Source organism: Nematolebias whitei, chromosome 11, assembly GCF_014905685.2.
Source record: "Nematolebias whitei isolate Nwh7 chromosome 11, NemWhi1, whole genome shotgun sequence".
NCBI lineage: Eukaryota > Metazoa > Chordata > Actinopteri > Cyprinodontiformes > Rivulidae > Nematolebias > Nematolebias whitei.
This window is the reverse complement of record NC_056508.1, coordinates 44,565,544-44,578,476: the sequence shown is the minus strand read 5'-3', so window position 1 is coordinate 44,578,476 and position 12,933 is coordinate 44,565,544. Positions and strand designations below refer to the sequence as shown.

Genomic DNA, 12,933 nt, shown 5'->3' with positions numbered 1-12,933 from the left:
ACAGTATATTACGGTATATTAAACAGTATATTAAACAGTATATTAAACAGTATATTACGGTATATTAAACAGTATATTAAACAGTATATTACGGTATATTAAACAGTATATTAAACAGTATATTACGGTATATTAAACAGTATATTAAACAGTATATTCAACAGTATATTACGGTATATTAAACAGTATATTACAGTATAATAAACTGTATATTGTGGTATATTAAACAGCAGCCCTTTTACGTTGATGCAAAGCAGGTGAATCTTCATGTTTAATTCTTTTTTTAAAGCCGGAACGTGAAGATGGACTGATATGTTTCGGTGTTGGACGTTTGAAGGGTTTTGCGCAACATATGGCAAGATTTGATCTTGCCATATGTCGAGGGAAACGAGAACCACCTGTCACGGTCAGACTGAAGGTCTCTCCTCTGAGCAGGACGTCCACAGACAGCAGCAGACAGACAGGTCCCAGGGGCACGTGGGAGGATAAACCCACATAGATGACCGGTGGAATGTTTCACGGCTGCTGCTGCTGGTTGTCATGAAGGTTTATAAGGTTTATTTTAACTCCCACACATAGCCCGACTACTTCGTCACACCATGGCTCCAATTCTGGAACAGACACGCCTTTGTAACTTCTGTCCAACATCAGTATCTATCGTAAAATTATTCTTTCTGCTACTGTCACATCTAAATTAGCTATGATGCTAACCAAATGTTGGCTGCTTCTGCTGGATCTGCTTTGTTGTGACTCTGGTTTTACTGGTGGCTGCAGTCTCTTGCTTGACCCCTCTTTTGGAGCCTTCTGATTGCAAAGCTTGTTAACCTGAAATAATCCTCCTAGCAGTGGATGTTGTCTCAACACAGAATCAGCTCTTGATCAACAGCAGCTGTCCAACTGCAGGGGTACATTATTATCAAACAAAATCTTTATTCCTCGCTCTTGTCAGAGCTCACCTAGAGGGGTTGGACAGAAACATATTGATTATTGCATATATTTTAGTTTTAAAAAGTGGTTAATTTATTTAATATAAAATATACAAGAGTACTAATTAGGTTCACTTTATTTGCAAACTTTTGTCCATTTGTTAGAAATCGATGTCCATCTGCGTTGTACTTCCTGTTCACTGCAATTCATTTCCTGTTTCCCTGGTCCCAGGCCTGGCTGCCACGGTTGGCCAGGAGCCCGACCAAGCCCACGGCTGTGCCCACGGCAGCTGTTACCCAGCAACTGGAGACTTACTGGTTGGAAGAGAGAAAAACCTGAAGGCCTCATCCACATGCGGCATGAGACGAAAAGAGCCCTACTGCATCGTCAGTCATTTACAGGTGACGTTAGGAGTTGTTAGATTGTATTTAATGTTGTTTTTCCAGCGAGCTCTTCTTCTTTTGATCATATAACGTAACGGGATTCTGTCCTGCTGCAGGATGAGAAGAAGTGTTTCGAGTGTGACTCCCGGCGTCCGTACGACCCCGTCTACAACACCATCAACCACCGGATAGAGAACGTCATCACCACCTTCAAACCTCACCGCAAGAAGTCCTGGTGGCAGTCTGAGAATGGTTAGCAGACTTTGTGACAGTTTAATTTACTCCCAACTATCTGAAAATAGACATGAACTTCTACTGTACTGTGTCTAAAACTCGTGTTTAAGTAAACCTAGATTAAAAACAAAAATGTCTAGTTTGTGTTGCAGGAGAGCCTTTTTAATTAAGTCGAACAGACATGTTTGGATGTAGTCTCATGCAACTTCATGGGAAGTTCACAGTGAACACTGTCCTGCGAATGAACTTTATTTTAAAAGTAGCTTTAATAAGACAGCAGTCCCTCGTTTATCATGGGGGATCCGTACCCTGAAGACCCGCGATAAGTGAAAAACTGCAAATAGGAATAGTAGTACAAGTAGTAAGTAGTAGTTTATTTTATTTTATTTTATATATACAAAGTATAAAGTATTTGGTGCTGATTCAAATTAACTGTGCTCTAAAACATTAAACATGAAGTGAAGTAATGCTTGCATGCTCCTCAGCAAGCTGGCTTTTAAATTTGTTTTTTTTTTTGACTGATAAAAATTATACGGCTGGAACATTTAGCCACTGGTATTTAGTCAAAATCAAAAAGTACTTCTATTCGTAATTTAAAGAAGAGGGAAAGAAAGAAAAAACTGGGTGATTTGGAGTTTCTGGAGAACAAGTTGGCAAGAGAACGAAAGGTAAAAAGTAAAATATAAAAGTTTATTGTAACCACAAGCATAAAGTGACTGGCAGCTCAAGAGACCTTTAAAATTAGTACAAAGTTTCCACGTGAACACACTGTGTCCCACATCCTCCCTCCAGCTACAGATCAGCCTAACAGCAAAGCTCCGACGACATCTTATTAGAGAGACGGGAAGCAGAATGAGCAAAGTTCAGTCTCAGCCAAAAGATAAAAGATAAAAGTGAAAGGAACATGTAGGACAGAATCAGACGACTCAGCTTAGTCGGGGACAAATGTTAACATGTATTTTATGTGACTGATCGGCTCATTAAACAAAAGACTGGTTTAAGAATCCTGCGGTGGTAATGGAGTTCTGTTGATGACAACTTTGTGCAGCACCAAAACCGAGAATAGAACCAGAGAGAAACTGAAGAGGACCAAGGGGCACAGGAAGTAAAGTGACTATTTTTACTCCTGATTTTCCATGGCGTCCGTGTGGCAGTTACATGGAGCACACAACGGGGCCTATTTGGTTTGAAAGACAGGGGTTTGATTGTGTTGGTTGGTTTTTTGGAAACATGCAGTCTCTTTATCAGAAGTAGATTTAAGAAGAGATGTTTAGACAATGGCTCTATTTGCTGTTGCGTGATTATTATTTGAAGCCAAACTAGCGAATAAAATAAGAAATACTCTGCTAGCAAAGCTCCAAAATCTTTGCCTCTTTGACTAGGCCTGTCGTGATAAACAATAAATCAATTAATCGCATGATAAATGAAAATTATCGACCTCATCTTCATTTATCGGCTGTATCGTTTCTTCATGTCTCTCTCTTTCTGAAGACACTGGATGACAAAAAGCTCAACTCCGGTGTTCTTCACTGACCCCTCCCTTTCTCTTTTCTTTAAAATCCATTTTAACCATCTAAAATCACGTCTTTGGATCGTTAAAAGCAGCTAAGCTGAGAAGCTAAGCTACGAGCTTAGCTAACAGGCCGACTTCGGGGGAAAAAACCTCCGTCTTGTCGAAGCTCCAAAATTCACGGTTGAAACCTGCGCCTTTCTCTAAAAAGTTGTTTTTCTCTGCAAAAAGAAGCTGAGAACTTGTTTACTGATTTGTTATTAAAAGCTTTGTATGAAAAATGCTATGCTAAAGAGCTCAAACCACACCGAGCGTCCGCCATTTTCAGAACCAGAAAACAGGAATGAGTGACAGCCCATGTCACGTCAAGGGGCCTCCCTCCCATTTTTCTTAAAGAGACACGCTGCTCGCTCCCTCACTATCCATCCTTTGGTTCAAACAGTCTTATACTTCGATCCAGTGGTCAAAAAATGTACTATACACAAAATTAACCAACATTTCTTCCCTTAATTTGACAATAATTACTAACTATTGTCAAATTTCAAACAATATTATCGTTTATCGCAATAATTTCTGAGACAATTAATCGCCCAGCAAAATTTGTTATCGTGACAGGCCTATCTTTGACGCTTTTGTTTTGTTTTGACAGAAAATGAACTATAACTAATTATTTAATTGGGTTTTACATTAGAATTTTTATAATTCAAGCATACAGTAGCTTAAATTTAAATTGTTGTGGCGCAGAGAATAGAGAAGGCGAGCCTGTGATCGGAAGGTCACCGGTTCTACTCCCTGTACTGACAACAACAAAATGTGGGTGGGAAAGGTGAAACACCCACACCTGCCTCCACCCTCATTTGCACCACTCTGGGCCCTTGAGCAAGGTCCTTAACCCCCATCATCTTCTCTCTCAGGTGCTCTCTGCTCCACACAGAGGACTGTGGTATCTCGATGTCTGTGGTTGTGTCAGGAAGGGCATCCGGCGTAAAAACAATGACTAAGTCTTCCTGCGAGTTAATTCGCTGTGGCGACCCCTGAAGAAGGGAGCAGCCGAAAGAAGAAGAAGAAAATGACTAATATGGTCTGACTTTTTTACAAACGTTTAAGCATTATGTCCATGCATATTGCACCGGTTCACAACAGAAATGATTCCAGGACATAACAGAAAAAATTAAGTGATATAAATAAGACAAAATTAAATATGGTCTAATTGAAGCTGATCGTAATCAGTACAAGCGTACAATCTAGTTCACACCTTGAATAGTCCTTCAGAACCAGAGATTTTAGTTTTTTCACGTCAGTTGCTTCCAATAAACCTGTTTACTTGCAAAACATAACACCAAAGTGCAAAACATAACATTATTTAAATTATTTTGGTTTGTAAGCTCAGCCATCCAGGTAGATAACAACAACTACAAAAAAGATTCAATCATGTCATCTGGACCAGTTTCTTTAAGTGAGAAACGTTTCATCCCCTAATCCAGAAGACTTCCTCAGTCTTAAAAATAGGCTTTTAACATGCAAAATGTCTATATCTGAGATAGCAGTGAAGGCTACCTATGAGACAGATCTGGTTGGCAGGCCGTAGACTGAGGAAGTCCCCTGGATGGTGAATGAAATGTTTCTTCACTTAAAGAAACTGGTCCAGATGACACCATTTAACCTTTTTGTCATTCGTTCAACCTTTATTTCTACAAGTTAGTCTCATTGAACCACGAGGACTCATTTTCAGTAGAGACCTCTTTTAAACAAAGAACACAGATGAGGTACACACAAACAAATAAACAGCCACAAAATGCATATAAAATGAAAAGTAAGAAAAAGTTGTGATATAAAACCAAATAAAAAAAGCTTCATTATGAAACGAGGTAAAATAGTAAAAACAGGAACATGTCTGCGTGGATTTTTGCATTGACCTTAACAGTTGTTTGAAATCCCTCAGAGGGGTCCAAGTCGAGAGCTTCAGCTGTTGTTGCGAGGTGTTACAGGAGCGGAGTAAGAGAAAGCCCTTTTTGCTGAAATCAGTCCGCACTGAGGGGACGCTGCATGTAATGATGTCTTGAAAGTGCACGCCGTGACTGCACTGATGAAGTGACATATAGCAGGAGCTATAAGAAGGCAGCAGACCAAGGAGTGATTTATAGATGAAAATGTACCAGTGGGAGAGTCTGCGTTAAGTTAATGATGACCAGTGAGTACAGAGTGCAATGATGGGTTACAACCAGTTATGAATCTTTACGCGCCATGATAGACAGTGTCCAACATCTGTAAGGTGCTTGTAGGAGCATTCATGTAAATAATGTCAACATAGTCAATGGAGGGGAGGAAAGTAGCAGCTACAAGGCGTTTCCTGGCGTTCAGAGTTGAGCAAGATCTATTTCTGAAAAAAGAAACCCAGTTTTAATTTCAATTTCTTTATCAAGTTTTTGACATAAGATAAGATAAGATAGAACTTTAGTGATCCCGCAGGAAATGTGGCTTAAAAAGATGTGCATCGACCAAGATTCCCAAGTATTTGTAAGAGTCCACAAACTCAATAGGAACACCGTTCATAGATAAGATAGGAGGAAGGATTGCTGGCGCCAACTTTCTATTTGAAAACAACATCCCTTTGGTTTAATCAGCATTTAACACCAGTTTGGAACAAGTCAGATTGAATATGTCGAATTCAGTTTGTAAAAGCTGGAAAATCTTAGCAACTGTTTTAGCTCGACAATAAACAACTGGGGCAGCACGGTGGCGCAACTGGTAGAGCTGCTGCCTCTCAGCGAGCAGGTCCTTGGTTCAAACCCCGGTCCAGGGGCCTTTCTGGGTGGAGTTTGCATGTTCTCTCCGTGCATGCGTGGGTTTTCTCCGGGTACTCCGGTTTCCTCCCACAGTCCAAAAACATGCATGTTAGGCTGATTGGTAACTCTAAATTGTCCCTAGGTGTGAGTGAGAGAGTGAATGGTTGTTTGTCTCGTTTGTCTCTATGTGGCCCTGTGATGGACTTGCGACCCGTCCAGGGTGTACCCCGCCCCTCGCACAGTGATTGCTGGACATGGGCACCAGCGACCCCCGTGACCCAAAATGGAATAAACGGGTAAAGAAAATGGATGGATGGATGGATAAACAACTGTGTCGTCTGCATAAAGAAAGGATGGTAAGATTTCAAAGTTTCACAAACTGCACACATGCATCAACAATGCTTTAAATCAGAAAATCTATATTATGTTTTGTACTATTGCATTACATTAAAATATTTTTCATCGTAATGGATCATTTGTTATTATGGAACTGGCTGAGCATTTGTTTTTTATTCTAGGTTAAATGCAGGTACATGTGTTCTCACAAAGTATCTGTCAGAGTATTTTATCTGTTGGCCTCGTTTTTCATGTGTGCATAAAACTTGTGTTCTGTTTTTACATCGGCAGTTTCAAGGTTGAAGGTTTGCTATAAGTTAAGTTGTCAAAAAAAAGCACCTTTTATGTGCTGGTATGCAGAAATGGGAAGCCCCCTGCTTTGAGCTGCAGAGTAGGCTCAGAGAACAGGAGTGAAAGTAGTTCTCAGAGTTGAGAGGCCCTTAAAATAAAATCAGGAGCTCCGCGAGTGTGTGGGCTGTTCAAGCCTCTCTTCAGTTTTCCTGCAGAAAGTGAGTGTGGCTTTTTTCTGTCAAGAGGCCATCCCTCAAACCAAAATCATGTTTACAACTTCACTTACTGCCACTGGCCATGATTATATGTCACCAGCTGGAAGAAACTGAAGATGCAAATGGAAAATAGTACAGATGATTTAATAATTATTGACTCAAGCTTCCCAAAAGGGATTGACTCAAGAAGTCCACTCATCTGTTTTTTTTTTTTTTTTACTGCCTTCTTCAGGAAAGTCTGATGTTTTTATTCAGCTGGATCTGGAGGCAGAGTTTCATTTCACTCATTTGATTATGACATTTAAGGTAAGACGCTAACAGATTTGGCTTAAAATAAATACTTTTAGCCGTAAAAATACCTTAAAGAAGATTTGGAATCCTGTTCTTGCAGACTTTCCGTCCAGCAGCCTTGCTTATAGAGCGGTCAGCTGATTTTGGTCGTACCTGGCGGACCTATCGCTACTTTGCCCATGACTGTGCAGATTCTTTCTCTGGAGTATCGCAGGGTCCGCTGCGGAACATTAATGACGTCATCTGTGAGTCCCGCTACTCTGACATTGAGCCTTCAACAGAAGGAGAGGTAAGAACCTCCTTCTTCATCCATATTACATTAGTGCTTCTTGAACTCACATCTACATGTACAGGTGCATCTAAAATAATGAGAATCCATCCATTCATCCATCCATTGTCTTTACCCGCTTCCTCCTTTTCGGGTCGCGGGAGTCACTGGTGGCCCATGTCCAACCATCACTGTTCGGGAGACGGGGGACAGGTCTCCAGTCCATCACAGGGGACACATAGAGACAAACAAGACAAACAAACATTCACTCTCTCACTCTCACCTAGGGACAATTTAGCCTAACATGCATGTTTTTGGTTTGTGGGAGGAACCCGGAGAAAAACCACGCATGCACGGAGAGAACATGCAAACTCCACCCAGAAAGGTTCCGGTCCAGGATTTGAACCGGCAACCTTCTCGCTGAGAGGCAACAGCTCTACCAACGGAGACACCGTGTCACCAGTAATTATAATACTGAGGAAAAAGTTCAATTTGTTTTTGTCAGTCATTTCAGAAAGTGAAACTTGTATATTTCATAGATTCATTACGTGGAGTGAAATATTTTAAGTCTTTATTTCTTGTGATTTTGATGATTATGATTTACAAATAATGAAAAATCTAAGTTCAGTGTCTCAGAAAGTTAGAATATTGTGTAGAGGGGCAATGTTGGAAACTCCTGATGTCACACCCTAATCAGCTGATTAACTCCAAGACATGAGCTACAAATGTCTCATTCCTCAAGTCCAGCCAGTTCTGAACCAGAGACAACATCAGAAGCGTCTCGAGGAGACAAAGATCTGGACTGTTGCTCAGTGGTCCAATGTCCTCCTTTCAGATGAAAGTAAATTCTGCATGTTATTTGGAAATCAAGTCCCAGAGTCTGGTGGAAGAGCGGAGAGGTCCAGAATCCACAATGCTTGAAGTCCAGAGAGAAGTTTCCCCAGTCAGTGATGGTTTGGGTCCATGTCCTCTGCTGGTGTTGGTCCACTGTGTTTTCTGACGTCCACAGTCCACGCAGCATGTAGCAGGACATTTTAGAGCACTTCATGTTGCTGACGAGCTTTATGAAGATGCTGATTTCAGCTTCCAGCAGGACTCGGCTCCTGCCCACACTGACAAACGTACCAAAGCTAGAAATGTGATATTCAGATTTATACTAATTTTCTGAAACACCAAGTTTTGTTTTTCCATTATTTGTAAACCGTAATCAACAAAATGACAAGAAATAAAGGCTTGAAATATTTCCCTCTCTGTATAATTTCACTTTCTGAAACGATTGACTGAAAAACGGAACTTTTTCGCGATATTCAGATTTTTTTTAGATACACCTGTTATATCAAGGTCCTGCCATTTGTTGTTATTGGTGGGGCAATGCTAGAAAAATGTAAAACAATCTGAGGTGCCGTTCCATTTAGCTCGAACGTTGGATTTCCAATTCAACCCACCTTGATGTGTTCTTGTGTCCTTAATATTAATAGCAGCACGACCCGAAGACATAATTAAAACACTGCAGCAAGTTGCTCACTAATAAAAGTTGTACATTACTATGTTTATTGCTGATGTGAACAAATCCAAACTGACAAAAGTACTAAAAAGTTAAACAGTGCTATCATCAACACTTCTTTGGACAAACAAACAGCCATTTTGGGTTTTGCTGTCAGAGTCTGTGAGAGACTTCGGACTTTCTAACTGGGAACGCTAAATTCTATGCTAAACGCTAAATTAAGTGTTTGTAGCTCAAACATTTGAACACCCAAGTTCAAATATAATGCTCTTACAACGCTCTTGAATGTTTTGGTTCTGTTGTTGCTTGTTTAGCTTTGCGCCACTGAAGAAACAAATCTTTTGGATTGAAATATGATTGTCCAGAGCAGCTTCTCTTTGTTTTTCCACCTTACCTCTTTGCTGTTTTTTTGTATTTCATTGTAAAATTAACTTATTGCCAGGAGTATAAACTAACATTCATCTAATCAGCACCCCACCTATACATCATCAGCAATTAAGACAACAAAATGGGCTTTTTAATGACCCTGACAGGATGCAGCCTAACCATCTCCTGTACTCGCATCCTATTAAGCTTCACGATATGTGGCATTAAGACTCGTAACTTTGAGTCCTTTCTATCAGTAAATTGAGTTCATTTTGTGTTTCCTGGTGTAGGTCATCTACAGAGTTTTGGATCCATCCATCAGGATTGATGACCCCTACAGCCCCAGCATCCAGAGTAGGTCACACTCAATACTCTTACAGCAGGACAACAATTCATAAAGTTAAGAAATACTTATTGATTTAAAGGGTTTAAAAAAATATTTAGGGCAGGGGTGCCCATTACATCGATCGCAAAGGTAGTTTGGGTAGATTGCATGACATTAAAAAAAATAGACGTCAACATATTTGTCATTTGATTTACATACAGGGCCGCCAGTCTGAGATCTGACCTTTTGTGACACATGGGTACACATGCGCATACAACCGTGCCAAAAACTAGCAAGTTGTCTAGTTAGCTTCCAGTTTATTTCTTCTAAACTCAAGAAAGGGTATAAAATGAGTGAGGGAGCTGGACCAAGTAAGCAGCAAAAAGCTTAACATTTCCATACGGAATGGGAGGAGGACTCTTTTTTTTACCCACATTGTCATATCCAAAGTGCGTTTGCCTCATCTGCAAGTCTACCGTTGCTATTCCAAAGAAGGGAAACGTGGAGCAGCATTTTCAAACTGTTCATTAAAAACGATGTCACTGACTTCCTTCTGAAAAACTAGTTGAGAAAGAAAAATATGAAGGAACTAAAATCCCAGTTATCGGGACAGCAGCCATTTTCTTACAGCTGACCACAGCAGCAAAGGCAGCTACCGAAGCATCATCCGGGTGAGTCACTTCATCGTTGAGCACAAGAAGTCCTTCCAAAACAGAGAGATGGTAAAAGTCCTTAGTTGTTCCGAGACTTTAAAAACAAACCAGAAATATTATCTTGGATCCAAGCTCTCCAGGTATCAAGAAATACAGTTACACGGTACTGTGGAGCCATGTCTGAGGATTTGACCCAGCAACTTTGGAAGGATATCGCGGACTGCGAGTGTAATTGGATGAGTTCACAGACATAAGTGACCCTCAGCAGGGTCCTGGAGGGTGCGTGGGAGTTTGCCCAACCAGTCTACATGTGCTTTGTGGACTTGGAGAAGGCGTTCGACCGCGTCCCTCGGGGGTCCCTGTGGGATGTACTTTGGGAGTATGGGGTACCGGGCCCTTTGATACGGGCTGTTAGGTCCCTGTATGACCGGTGTCAGAGCCTGGTCCGCATCGCCGGCAGTAAGTCGGGCTTGTTCCCGGTGAGAGTTGGACTCCGCCAAGGTTGCCCTTTGTCACCGATTCTGTTCATAACTTTTATGGACAGAATTTCTAGGCGCAGCCAAGGTGTTGAGGGGATCCGTTTTGGTGGCCTTAGGATTGTTTCTCTGCTTTTTGCAGATGATGTGGTCTTATTGACTTCATCAGATCGTGATCTACAGCTTTCGCTGGAGCGGTTCGCAGCCGAATGCGATGCGGCCGGGATGAAGATCAGTTCCTCCAAATCCGAGGCCATGGTCTTGAGCCGGAAAAGGGTAGAGTGCCCTCTCCGGGTCAGGGAAGAGGTCCTACCCCAAGTGGAGGAGTTCAAGTATCTTGGGGTCTTGTTCACGAATGAAGGAAAAATGGAGCGTGAGATCGATAGGTGGATAGGTGCAGTGTCTGCAGTGAAGCGGGCGCTGTACAGGTCTGTCGTGGTGAAGAGAGAGCTGAGTCAAAAGGCGAAGCTCTCAATTTACCGATCGATCTACGTTCCTACCCTCATCTATGGTCACGAGCTTTGGGTTGTGACCGAAAGAATGAGATCTCGGATACAAGCGGCCGAAATGAGTTTTCTCCGCAGGGTGTCTGGGCTCTCCCTTAGAGACAGGGTGAGAAGCTCGATCATCCGGGAGGGACTCGGAGTAGAGCCGCTGCTTCTCCATGTCGAGAGGAGCCAGTTGAGGTGGCTTGGGCATCTGTTTAGGATGCCTTCTGGACACCTCCCTGGTGAGGTGTTCCGTACACGTCCCACCGGAAGGAGGCCCAGAGGAAGACCCAGGACACGCTGGAGGGACTATGTTTCTCGGCTGGCCTGGGAACGCCTCGGGATTCCCCCGGAAGAGCTGGCCCAAGTGGCTGGGGAGAGGGAAGTCTGGGCCTCCCTACTTAGGCTGCTACCCCCGCGACCCGACCCCGGATAAGCGGAAGAAAATGGATGGATGGATGGACATAAGTGACAGAGCCCAGTTGTGCATTTTTATTCAGATGGTGTCTACCGATATCTGGAGTGGAGGATAAGATTTTGACTCTTCAAGCTGACATTCAGCTTAAGACCAGGGCTCATGGACAGTTCTGGAATTTACTCAGAGGAAAAGTACCCCAACATGAAGAAATGTGTTACCTCCCTGATTGCATTATTCGCCTCCACTTATTTATGTGACTCAGCCTTTTCCCACATGATGATCATTTAGAAGCGTGCATGAGGCTGGCTATCAGCAGCTACTGTCTGGATTATGCATCCCTGGCTGACTTCATTCAGTGCAAGTCATCAGAGTAAAGTAATGACAATAAATGTACAGAGTTTGTGCAATATAGGTTCATGCAGTTATGCAAGGTACATCAGCATATGTTGTACAAATAAAGAATACTGAATATGTTTATAAATGAGTATATGTTTTGTATTTTTATAGTAGGTACTGTAGATCGCTTTGACTTGGTCATTTTAAAAGTAGCCTGCATGCTGGAAAAGTCTGCATGCCTGGTTTAGAGTAATAAAATCATTGTAAAGACACAGGACTCTCAAGAAAGACTCGAGAAAACCCAAAACTTGAGGATTCCTTTTTTTTTCCAATACTTTTTCATATTTGTTGCCATAAATCAGACCCCATCCAGAACAATTAGCCCTTGTCATCCAGCTGTGCCACATTACAGATGTCTCTGGAGTGTGAAACATGGCCTGCTGTGTGGAGGACAGAGTGAGATGTGAAAAGCAGCTGCTTCTCTCCCACACAGCCTTGCTGTCCTAGTCCTCATGTTTAGACTGGCAGGACATTAGAGCCTTTCCCAGAAACCCTAACTTTGTTTCCAACGCGACAGCTTGTCATGCTCAGTTGTGAAATATCTCGGAGGAACTGGTGGACAGGAAGACCTCTGTCCCCCTCACATCAGATTAATCCAGATTTTTCTCGAATGTTGATCAGCATCCATCCTTACTTTGTTGCTTTCTGAATTAGAGCCATATTACTGGTAAATTAAATTTATATGTAACACTATTGTTATATTTTAAATTAGGTCAGTAACACATATGCCTTTATATTTTACCAAGAAGAAATCTGAATGAGAATGATATAAATCTGTTTTATTTATACCTGAATGGTAGTGGTCCCGGTCAGGAATTTTTTTTTACATACAGATGAATGTAAAAAACATAAAGAATTATTATCAAGAGTAATTTCATGTAAATTAATCCTTTTAATTGACATCTTTGTACAAATGTTGATACAGTTTAGTTATATTAGACATTAAAGGAGGAAGAGCTTTGTTTGCTGTCTTGTTAGCATGGTACTGTTACTGTTAGCAGCGCGATCCTGTTAGCACCATGGTACTGTTACTGTTAGCAGCGCGGTCCTGTTAGCACCATGGTAC

At 41.7% G+C, this 12,933-nt stretch overlaps 1 protein-coding gene across 1 annotated transcript in view; it reads left to right on the top strand.

The window, feature by feature from the left end:
* lamb2 (laminin, beta 2 (laminin S)) overlaps positions 1-12,933 on the top strand; it is a 73,780-nt gene that overhangs the window by 22,155 nt on the left and 38,692 nt on the right. Inside the window, exons 2-6 of the mRNA XM_037685029.1 lie at positions 1,159-1,328; positions 1,427-1,562; positions 6,915-6,988; positions 7,074-7,262; positions 9,402-9,465. Coding sequence (XP_037540957.1) covers positions 1,159-1,328; positions 1,427-1,562; positions 6,915-6,988; positions 7,074-7,262; positions 9,402-9,465 — 633 coding nt within the window. The remainder of the gene's footprint in view (positions 1-1,158; positions 1,329-1,426; positions 1,563-6,914; positions 6,989-7,073; positions 7,263-9,401; positions 9,466-12,933) is intronic.